Source organism: Cibotium barometz, chromosome 29 (genome assembly GCF_041138505.1).
Source record: "Cibotium barometz isolate CiBa-2024 chromosome 29, ASM4113850v1, whole genome shotgun sequence".
Taxonomy (NCBI): Eukaryota; Viridiplantae; Streptophyta; class Polypodiopsida; order Cyatheales; family Cibotiaceae; genus Cibotium; species Cibotium barometz.
Window position 1 is genome coordinate 16,728,206 of NC_141074.1, and position 12,100 is coordinate 16,740,305.

The 12,100-nt window shown below is 44.2% G+C and overlaps 1 protein-coding gene across 1 annotated transcript; it reads left to right on the forward strand.

The window, feature by feature from the left end:
• The first annotated feature begins 8,989 nt into the window (after nt 1-8,989).
• On the forward strand, nt 8,990-11,391 carry LOC147621906 (uncharacterized). The gene is made up of 3 exons (XM_086823517.1): nt 8,990-9,064; nt 9,185-9,530; nt 9,612-11,391. Exons 1-3 carry the CDS (start codon nt 8,990-8,992, stop codon nt 10,961-10,963), a joined length of 1,773 nt encoding a protein of 590 aa, XP_086679643.1. The 3' UTR covers nt 10,964-11,391.
• Nucleotides 11,392-12,100: the final 709 nt, after the last annotated feature.

A 12,100-nucleotide genomic window follows, 5' to 3' on the forward strand; every position in this document is an offset into this window, starting at 1 on the left:
AAGCAGTTGCTCCGTCGTAAATGTACCAAAAGTGTACGACGGTGAAAAAAAGGACACAGGAATGTGTAGATGCCTGGCTCAATAGGTGGACTACACATTTTTCCTTTCATCCATTCACTGATGCGCAAAAGCTACAGATGGCACAGGGGTTATTGAAAGGAAAGACATTAACTTGGTGGAAGGATCTTAAAGAAGATTCCATTCCTACCACTTGGCAAAGTTTCGAGGAAGCTTTCAAAAAAGAGTTTGTCTAACCAGAGGATGAATTCAAAATAATTGCCAAGCTTGTTAAAAATAGCATGGGAATCAGTCCTTTGACAATTATGTGCAGAAGTTTAGAGAATTGGTAGCCAAAGCCAAGTTTGATGATGGGATTTTCATCAATGGTCTAGCTCATGACTATCAGGTACGAGGTAAAAAAATGCAAGGTGAAAACAACTGAGGATGTTATTCAAGCACCTTAAGTTTTTCATAAGACTATGGTCAACGCCAACACTTCAAAACCATCATCTAATGAAAAGAAATCCACGTTCACTTTTTCAAATAGTGGACAAAAAAGAAAGTTGTTTTTCACACCAAAACCAAAAAATTCTGACAATGCCAGCAAGAAGTAGAAATTTGTGAGCAAGGATAATATCACACGTTTCAAATGCAACGAAAGGACACACAAAGAAATTATGTCTTTTGAATGGAGCTAAAGCACCTTCGACATCTAGACAAAAGGCAGCACCGAAGAAGTTTATACTAAAGAAATTTGTGCACATTACAGAACTTCAAGGTAAATTTTCTAAAGTCAATATTACGCATCTTTGCAAATCTATTGGGCATGGTATTTTTGTATGCGATCCTCTCATCTTTTTGTTGCTTTACTAGGGAAAATACACTGAAATCTCCTATTGGAATTTTCTTCTATTTTAAACCCTAATGTTTAAGGCACATTTCTTTTTAGACATTCATCAACTTAGTCTGAGACTCTCTCTCTAGAATAAGATCATACCAGTCTTAACTTCCTCCTTTTCTTGGACTCATTATGGTGATAAGAAGAGTTATATTTAAATTCCACCATATGGAGATAGTTTAACCATTTCTTTATTCTCGTCTACTAAAAGCTCTGAGACTATTCTCAATGACACAATTTATCCATCAATCTTAGAATCCTACAAGGTAATCCATGAAGTTAGAAAATATCTTAGCAATATCCATTTGTAGTGAAAGTTTTCTCTACTAGAATCAAGTGTGCAACTTTAGTCAGTCTGTCGACTACTACAATTATAGAATTATAAGGCTAGAGCTTAAAGGCAATCTGTGTAATGAAGGGGGCTTGGAATTAGATTTAAAGAGAGCCCATGGGCATGGTTATGGCCCAGGCAAGTGTAGAGGCCCAACATTAATGAGTGTGAAATGGGGACAAGTATATAAGTGAATATTGTACATACTTTTACCAACATACTTTTATCATGAATTGATGCTTCTTGGAGCTTCATGATTCTTGGCTATGGTGGTACTCCCTTGAGTGCATGTGGTATTCCATCACGAGTGCATGTGGTACTCCATTATGAGTGTAATATTCTCTCTTTCTTTTCCCCATCATTACAGTGGTATCAGAGCCTTGTATTTGATCCATGATTTCTAAAAAAAGTTTTTTTTGTATTTTCTTGATTTTCTTGGGAATTTTCTTGATTTTGATTGAGTTCTTGATCAAGAAATGGGGCATGGGGAGTGTGGAATGCTTGGATCATCTTGAATTTTTGATTTGGGTAAAGTTTTGGGGTCATGGGTTGTGGCCGAGGACCAATTTCTGAGAGGCAGCCGCCCTAAAATTTGAAAGGGAGGATCAAAATTGGGGGAAATTAGTGGCTAATCTTGATTAATCTTTGTCTAATACAAAACGTTTTTGATTAGCCCCTTCATCTTCACATGTCTGATTTCTGAGGAAAATAGGGTTTCCTTTCTTTGCCATTGATGATCATTTCTTTAGGGATTTGATGGAGCTTTCCATGATCTTTCAAATGAGCCTAGGAATGTTGCTTATGCTTGAGGGAGTGTGGAGATTTGTTGCTTACCGTTTGATTCCATTTTTCTGTGATTTCTTCTGCATAAGCTTACCCTAATCCTAGCTTAGTATCAACATGACAAGAGAGCAACGTTGAAGCATGACATTGCATCGCATTTTGCTGTGAATCGCAGTTTTTTTAGGCAGCCGTTTGAGGCGAAACGCAACAGTTTTAAGCACACCATTTGAGACTATTTGAGGTGATCAACCATTCAGCCGTAGTCAGTGCATAGTAGGCAATGTCTAGGTGCATTTTCAGTGCACAACTGAAGCAAAGGAGCACCGGTTCTGCTGCTGTGGATGCATCTTTGTAAAGCTATGGAGATCAACAATGTTTTGTTGCTGAGAAGACATGGATGGGCTGCACATAAGATTACCTTTTGTGAGGAGAGTTCTTAAAGCTGCAAATTGGAGTTCTTGAACCATTGCCATCCCACCCAACTTGTGCCTAGAATCGGACTAGGTATGAGGGTGGGAAGGCTTGTCCGGGAGATTGGCAAAGCATAATGCTCTTCTCCAACATACAATCGAATCTATTGCAAGCATGCTGAGGCTATGGTAGCCATTGATCACTTGATTGGATATGCCATGGATATTTGCTAGTGGTTAAGCATAAAGGTCACATGAGCAAGCATATGCCTTTGATGATGATTATTTGGGGCATTAGATCATGAGTGGATATTGGGAAATTGCTTTTGTATTTTGGTTGAGATTTATTGCAAGGAGACTATGGCAAACGTTTTGTGAAATTGATGCACTCTGCAGTGGACACAAAGAAGTGGAATTCAGTCCCAACTCACTCAAGATCTCTAAGGGCCTTTGGAATTCTTAAAAGGGTCTCAAAAGGTGGTTCCAACTAGCTCTCAAATGGTGGACTCAGACACTATCTTAGGGTACAAAGTGGACATGTCTGTTAGGCTGAAAACCCTAATTGAGTCAAAAATGGTGCGGACTGAATTGAAGGTGCTTACATAGCTTGAGAACACTACTAAAGAGCTTCCCACAAAGAGTCAAAAAATTCTCAATTCCGTGACCGTTTCTTCTCATCAAAACGAATGTGGCAAGCCTTTGATCTTTCAATTTCGACATTGGTAGCACCACAAACCCTCATTTGGTGCCATGGGTGATCATGAACAAGAGGGAATGCCTTTACATAACATGAGTGATCACATGGTGAATGAGAGAATGTCATGGCACACAAATGGAAGTGCACAAGTTTCTTTGAAGCACATTACTTTCGATATACTAAAGGTTACTATCACCTAAGCTATGAAGGATGCACAAAGGGATATTTTCTTCCAAAACAGTGAGTTTTTGAGGCAAAACAGTGAGCATATATAGCAAAGCAATGTTCTCATGGAGAAAATGTTCAACGCCATGAATAAGGACTTCGAGAAGCTTGGTGATGGGGTAAATGAAGTGCAAAGGTGTGTGAAAAAGATTGATACTTCCTTTGATAAGACAAGAGGTTGCTCACAACCACAAAGGTCATTTCCAAATCCATCATCATCTTGTGGGATTAGTCGGCATGGAAAGGTTGAAATTGAGGTGGAAACTTCCAATGGGTACGCTCAAGGTATGAAGACAGCACTTTTTTCTATGGGTAAATATCTACTTTAGATATTGTGCTCAATCACATTAGGCAAAATTTGGACTCACAAAGGGCCCTGTAAGAAATGCTATGTCGCGGATGGTTAAACTTTTGCAAATAGAATCAAAACTTATTGGAGATTGTAGATTGGGAATGTACACTTCGAGATCTTACTGGGGTTATAGAGTTATAGCTTACTAGTTCATTGCACACTAGCCTTTGCACAACATGAGATAGATGAAAGGGGGGGCATTCTACATGCTCGTTGTTGGTAGGATTGGTCCATGGTTGAATGGTGAAAATATGGAACCTTCAGTCCAATAGGACTTCCTCATGGAATCATCATAGGGACAATAGGAAATCCTGGACAATCACGAGGACAACTAAACCAAGGGCAAGGACCCATAGGAGATAGATTATATAGGGAAGAGGAGATGCTAGTAGACTCAGTGAAGGCTCAAACACCAATATCTTCTACCATTGCCAAGGGATAGTACGACGAGTAGGGTCGAATGTAGCAATTTATGGAGTTCTAGGCCTCGTGTACCATCTACACTTGACTATCCTAACCCATATGGTTGTGTTATGCAACACCACTAGCTTATACAACACAGAGTGTAGCGAGCCAGCATAGAGCATAAAAAGGATGGGAGACGTATCAATCCGTGACTTCATTGCATACGTGAAGTATCCAAACTCTTCCACCTACATCTTTGGAATTATACAATTGTTTCTCTTTTGGGGATATGGATTCACCTACATCTTTAGTGCAAGTCCAATTTCCCTACTCAATCCCTTCAGCAATTGTACAATTCGTGTAGTAGGGATGATGAGTTTAAAAAACAATTTGGCCTTCGTCCACCTTATTGTTCCCCTTCTCTTGCTCTTTCTTGGCCTCTTCTTGCCTTTCCTATTCTCTCCTAGCTTCTTTTGCTTTGCTCCGGGTGCTAGTAAACCAAGTCAAGGCTCTAATTTAAACACCAATATCTTCTACCATTGCCAAGGGATAGTACCAGCAGTAGTGTCCAATGTAGCAAGTCATGGCCTTGTGTGTGATCTACACTCGATGGCATACTATCCTAATCCATATGGTTGGGTTATGCAACAACACCACTAGCTTATACAACACAGAGTGTAGCGAATCATTGTAGAGCATAAAAAGGATGGGAGATGTATGAATCTGTGACTTCATTGCATGCATGAGGTATCCAATGAATCCTTTTTAAATCTTTCTTTTAATCGGTGTATTTTCCGCCCAAATGAAACGTCAAAGAATATACTCGAAGTAGCTATGTTCCATGATATCCCACACTTCCTCCAATTCTTAGTCTTAAACGAACAAGACAGCTGAACCCATCAAACATCAAGCTGATTACACCTATATTGCACTTTGTCCATTTTTAGTTTTGATTGTGTGGGATATTGTGTTTATAGCAAACGGGATGTGGACATTATATAGGTATGTCTTCTTCTATGTGTATGGCGTCCTCTATGCGAGTTACAATTTCAAAAGAGCAAAGTTAGCCTAGCCTACCACCATACCATGGAAGACAAGAAAAAGCGCATTATGTGGGATGTACGTAGAGTTGTAGCATTTACCAGCAAAACCAAGGAAAAGTTGGTTGGCAGCCTTTGCGCAGCGCATACATGCTCGTTGTTGGTAGGATGAATTCTCTACTAAAAAGAGTGTCGAAGAGGCGCAGTGGAGTTTGTTATCGAATGGTGGTGGGGGTAGATGAAGAAACATCATAATATATTGTATTATATGTACATTAACGTAGGTTGACAAGTCCCAGCAGACACCGCGCGCACTTAATATATATATATATATTCACGGCAGGCTATACATGATCCTGTCAGAATATGCAGTGGAGATGATGACCAAATCTAGGAACACAAGAGCAAAAGCAAAAATGCAGGCAGAAAAACAACACAAGAGAGAGACAGATGTAGGCGTGTAACTCTGCTCTATATACACAAGAAGATCCCGAGATATGATACAAATGAGGTATGGGGGATGAGGACCTATATATACCCCCCTAGAGGGCAGTCGGCCAGCATAAGGAAAAGCCCACGACTGATAAAAAGGTCCACGACTGCATAAATGCAGTCGGCCAGCAATCTGGTGCCCAAAACTGATCAAAACCAGTCGGACAGCAGCAAGAGTGCCCACGACTGATAAACACCCAGTCGGCCAGCACTGTACTGCTCTTGGCACCCTCTGGTAGCCCTCCCAAGCCTCAGAAAAAATGGAAAAAATAGGGGAAAAATACGGAGAGTGGGGAAAAATGGGAAAACACCTCATAAGGGCGGGCACACCCACAACAAAGGCCCTGGTGTATAAAACTAGACAGGAGATGACTTCTAACACCCCCTCTCAGCTCCTGGCTGTGTGACCAACCACTGGGAGCTGGGGTGCCGCCTGAGCAAATCCTGAGAGAGCAACTTCGTGAAGAGGTCCACCGTACTGTCCTCCGTCGAAACTCTAGCAAGATGTCATCAGCAACGATCTGTTCATGAACAAAGTGCCTCTGGATGACCATGGGTTCCTCCAGTGGAAGCCCAAACCTGCAATGTAACCTCCTCCTGCTCCGTAAAACTGCTCCTGGGCCATAAGTAGATCTCCTCGTGTCCGGATCTCCTCCCCAAACCGAGTCACTCCAACCGTGGAGTCGGACTCCATCCAACAATCCCCCTCTTGTGTACAAGAGTCCATGATCCTTCGCATGCTGCAGAAACCACAGGAAATGCAATCCTGCCTCCCAAAGAGACATCTGCAACCAAGAGCTCAACCGCCTCATCAGGAAGCTCCCGTCCAATCTGGTGTCCATCAACCAGATCAATGAACCATACAGCTTCTGAGTGTCAGAGACATCACACTGCTCACAAGGATCCACCCTGTTATGGTGCACAAGCAAGTCCTAGAAACCTGACGAAACCTGTCAACCACCCCCTCTGAATCCGGAACCACAAAGCCTGGAGAAACCACCTCCTTCTGCAAATAATCACCTGTCACCTGCCTGGCTTTCCAAAAGGTCCCCGTGGAAAGAACATCCTCAACTACTGGAAGTTCTATGTCCCGAACACGACGAGACATCAGAGCATAAGTGACCTATTCAGCTTCCTCTAACTCACGAACACAAGAACTACCAACATCAGTACTGGAAAGTTCCTGCCAACTGCTGCCATCTATTGGTATGCTATCCACCATCTGGTCCCGGAAAGCCTGTACCTGCAGCGTATCCACACTTGAGTAGCCATTACCAGACTGCCACTCATCACAATCCTGAGGACCTGGGAGAGAGAGTGCTGAAAGCCTGTAAACTCCATTCTCCACTCCACCTTCACAAACCACTTGGCCTGTTGCTTTATCCCGGAGAGCAACAAAATGCTCATCAAACTCCACCCGTACGCCAGTCTTGCAAACCTGATGCACTGACAACAGATGAAAACCAAGTGCCGGAACATACAACACCTGGGAGGAATGCTTCCCCCCTCTACCATTGGGAACTATCTCCATCCTGCCCTCACTGTGAACTGGGATAGTGGACGTATCCCCAGTAAGAATATGACCAAAAAGCCTGCAGAGATCCTGTAAACCAGAACGGGAAGGAGTCATGTGCCTGGAAGCACCACTATCGAGAATCCACTCCCGAGTATCCGTTGTTGCGGAGAGTCCTCCAATCTCCTCCCTGCCTGAAGAAAATGAAGCATCGGTGTCCATCACCTCCAGGTGCACAAAAGCCGGAGTCTTCATGATTGCTGAGGAGTCTTCACCCTTCTCGGTCTTCCGCTTGGGACACTGCCTCCAGTAGTGGCCTTTCTCGCCACAATCATTACAGGTCCTCTCTGCATTCAGTTTCTCGCGGTCAGCATCGGACTTCTTCTCAGAAGACTTCTCCGATGAAGCCTTCCCTTTGCCCGAGTTACGGCCTTTTGACCGTTGGCCAGTTAAGGCCTCCGAACCTCCACCCTGAGGAGGCTTCGTGAATCGTTCCTCCTGGTCCAAGACCATGGGCACAAGCTCCTCCCACGTGATGGTGCTGAGCCTGCCACACTGGTAATCAACGACGAGTAAAATGCTGAGTATGAAGAGGGCAAATGTGACAGCAACGTTATGGCCATGTCCTTTGACGATATCTCCTTCCCATCCTGAAGAACTTCCTGCTGAAGAGCCTGCAGCTTGTTAATATGCTCCCGCATCGTCGACGACTTTGCAGGGCTCATAACCCGCATCTGTACTTCCAAGGAAATCCTCTTCATGGGCGATACCCTGTTGTAAAGTGAGGCCAAATGTTGCCATATAGCTCTGGCCAGCGTCATGTGCTTTACATGATTAATTACTTGTGGTGTGCAATTGAGGAAAATAAACGAACGGACCCTGGCGTTGACGCGATCCCACATTTGCGTCTGGGCCTCCCGGTCCTTTCGGGTTGACGGTAACTCCCCTTCCTCTACTTCCGGCCGTGGAACACCAACAACGACAAATTCGGTGAGGTCGTAAGACTCCAGAACGGATTCCATCATCACCTTCCATATGCCGTAGTTGCTCCCGTCCAACTGACGGTCCACCGGGAACGTGGGGAGTGTCGGGATCTTCACATGTCTCTTGGCCATCTCAAACAGATCTGCCATAGCGGGGATGTACTCTGAAAAGGGTGGCTGGGTGGGAACAAAAAAGAACTAAAACCTGCAAGTGGCTGTCCAGCAAATCAGCCCGCCTTCCTCTTGCTTCTCCTCTTCCCGATCAGCCCAAAACAGTCCACCAATCAGCCACAAAACAGTCCCCCTCTTGCTCACACAAATCCCAAGACCTATCAAGAGCCTAGGGCTCTGATACCATGTCAGAATATGCAGCGGAGATGATGACCAAATCTGGGAACACAAGAGCAAAAGTAAAAACGCAGGCAGAAAAACAGCACAAGAGAGAGACAGATGTAGGCGTGTAACTCTGCTCTATATACACAAGAAGATCCCGAGATATGATACAAATGAGGTATGGGGGCTGAGGACCTATATATACCCCCCTAGAGGGCAGTCGGCCAGCATAAGGAAAAGCCCACGACTGATAAAAAGGTCCACGACTGCATAAATGCAGTTGGCCAGCAATCTCGTGCCCAAAACTGATCAAAACTAGTCGGACAGCAGCAAGAGTGCCCACGACTGATAAACACCCAGTCGGCCAGCACTGTACTGCTCTTGGCACCCTCTGGCAGCCCTCCCAAGCCTCAGAAAAAATGGAAAAAATAGGGGAAAAATACGGAGAGTGGGAAAAAATGGGAAAACACCTCATAAGGGCGGGCACACCCACAACAAAGGCTCTGGTGTATAAAACTAGACAGGAGATGACTTCTAACAGATCCTCAGCTAAACTTGCCACCAGTGGCCGCATTCATTGCTCGCTCTCGCTTGTTGTTGTTGTAAGTCAATACACTACTTCTCTTCGTGATTTTCTTTCTCTTGTTCTAACGTTAAATCGCGAGTGCATCGCGCCCTTGATGATGATTGTAAGCTTAATAGCTGGCCCTCCCGCTTTGCAGGCTATCATGGTGGTGATCATAGCGGCGTTTCTGCTCCTAATTTTGGCCAATGCGGCGGCGGACTCCCCTCCTCCTCCCTACAAATACGTCTCTCCACCTCCTCCTCCTCATCCATACAAATACGAATCTCTCCTCCCCCCTCCTCCTCCGCCTCATAAATACCACTCCCGTCCTCCACCTCCGTATGAGGATGAGTCTCATCGTCCGCCGCCGCACGTGTATAAGTCCCCGCCCCGCCCTCATGACGTATACGAATCCCCGCCTTACGGCGAGTTCAAAGCGGTGGTGAGAGGGAATGTATACTGCGACATTTGCAAGGACGGCAAGATCAAGAAGCCTCTCAAAGGTAACGCCACGCCACGATACTTAAGCACGTATATTAATTGTGCGGATCATGGAGATTGATAGATTGATAGAATCTGGGCAGGCGTGAAGGTAGGCGTGTTCTGCGGCAACGGCAAGTCGGAGGAGTCTTTTTATGGCACAACGGACGTAAGGGGCGGGTTTAGGGTGGAGCTTGCTGCATTCGACTACCGGAGAAGGGGCGGGGGAGAGTCTTGCCGGGCCAAGCTTATCTCGCCTTCCTACGCCACCTCCTGCACGCTGCCCACGAATCTGCATGGCGGCCAATCGGGCGCTCATCTCCACATCAAGTCAAGAACTGAACACGAGGTGGTGCTCTTGGCCGGCCCCTTCGCATACGCCTCCCCTCTCAAGTACGACATTTGCCATCACTCTGGCCACATGTACGGCACGCCACCGCTGTACCGGCCACCCTCGACTCCTCCGCACAAGTACCCTAAATATGAATCTCCTCCACCTCGGCCCTACGAGTACAAACACAAATCGCCACCTCCTTTACACAAGTATGAGTCTCGGCCACCTCCTTTACACAAGTATGAGTCTCCACCACCTCAGCATGAATTTCCAACGCCACGTCCGTATAAGCACGAATCTCCACCTCCTTTATACAACCATCATGAATCAGCTCCACCCCCACGTCCGTATTATAAGCATGAATCTCCACCCCCACGTCCATACAAGCATGAATCTCCACCTCCTTTATACAACCACCATGAATCTCCAGCCCCACCACGTTCTTATACGCATGAATCTCCACCTCCTTTATACAACCATGAATCTCCAGCCCCACCACATTCTTATAAGTATGAATCTTCACCTCCACGTCCGTATAAGTATGAGTCTCCACCTCCTCCCCCCCACAATTCCGAGTGTACTCTTCCTCCTCCTCACAAATATGAACCTCTACCTCCGCCCCCCCATGGGTATGAGTCTCCACCTCCTCATCCCTACAACTATGAATCTCGACCTCCACCCCCATACAAGTATGAGCATCAACCTCCTCCCATCTACAAGTATGAATCACCTCCTCCACCACCACACAAGTATGAATCACCTCCTCCGCCACCACCGCACAAGTATGAGTCTCCACCGCCTTCACCCTACAAGTATAAATCTCTACCTCCACCCCCATACAAGTATGAGCCTCCACCTCCTTCCCCCCACAAGTATGAAATGCCACCCCCATCCCCATTCAAGTATGGGTCTCCACCTCCTTCCTCCTACAAGTATGAAACACCTCCCCCATCCCCATTCAAGTATGAAACACCTCCCCCATCCCCACACAAGTATGAGTCTCCACCTCCTACTCATTACAAATATGAATCTCCTCCTCCTCCTCTCCCACACAAGTATCATTCTCCACCTCCTACTTTCTACAAGTACGAATCTTCTCCTCCTCCCCATATACAAGTATGAGTCTTCTCCACCACCACCCTTCAAGTATGACCTTTGACATACCACCATAAGCACACACAAAAAGATAACCATTTTTATTGACGGGTTTCCATAAAAGATGACTTTTACAATTCGTGTGTACACGAATGAAAATATACTCCACCGCCTACTTTCTACAAGTACTCCACCTCAATAAAAGGACGAGTCTCCTCTCCATGTCTCCATGTCCACCCTTCAAGTATGAATATCCTTTAGCACCCTTGACATGCCATTATTAGCGCATGCGTGCGTGCGCACACACACACACAAATATTCCCTTCATAGCTCTTTCCTAAAAACAAGCCTTTGAAAATTTGTATTTATAGGAATGCAATACTTCTTCTTCACTTACTTGATAAAGCATTTAGTATTGGAAAGAGAAACACTTGGATTCAAAAAATTATGTGAGATATTTTAAGAGAACCACCCATGCCAAGTATACGAGATTTACATTTCTCTTACCAAGGTGCTTCTTTTCATGCATAAGTTTATCTTGTCAACTGCAAAAATAAGTTTATGCGCATCTCAATTTAACCATTATTCAAATATAAGATACTTAACTATGTAAGACTTTCTCATCCATATGAAATCTATTAGCATGACTGAGTACACACATAAAGAGCTTCACTATTACATACATACTCTTAGTTGTGAGAAAGATAACTCATGTATCCATCCACTACCTTTTTACAAATATTCTTGTGGTGCTAAACTTGATGGTGGAGTCATTAGGAAATGTAAAATAAGCTTGGAACAAGTCAATCTCTTAGATAATGCTAAGTATAAACAAATGACTCCCTCAGAAGATTGTTAAATGCAAAGCAAGCTCAAGCAGATGTCAACTCCATGGCAAAATCAAGCACAAGAAGTAAATACTAACTCCTTATTCCCAAAGCCACTATTTTTTGGTTTTTAGTTTTCATTTTAGTTTTTTTTAGAACTTCTTAAAGTGCGAGAGAAAAAATAAACAATATAAAATTTATGAAGTGTCAACAAGTAATTAAATAATATAACAAATAAGTAAGATTCTATTTGGTATTATTCTAAATTTTTAAATATCATGCAAGTTAGTTTAGATCTTTCTTAGAAAACTAAGTCTCCTCAATCTAAGAGTCAAAA

Coding starts and splice junctions, on each gene's coding strand:
- LOC147621906 (XM_086823517.1), top strand. CDS start 8,990: ATGACTTCTAACAGATCCTCAGCTAAACTTGCCACCAGTGGCCGCATT. Junction 9,065..9,184: donor CGCTCTCGCTTGTTGTTGTT/GTAAGTCAATAC, acceptor CCCGCTTTGCAG/GCTATCATGGTGGTGATCAT. Junction 9,531..9,611: donor GATCAAGAAGCCTCTCAAAG/GTAACGCCACGC, acceptor GAATCTGGGCAG/GCGTGAAGGTAGGCGTGTTC.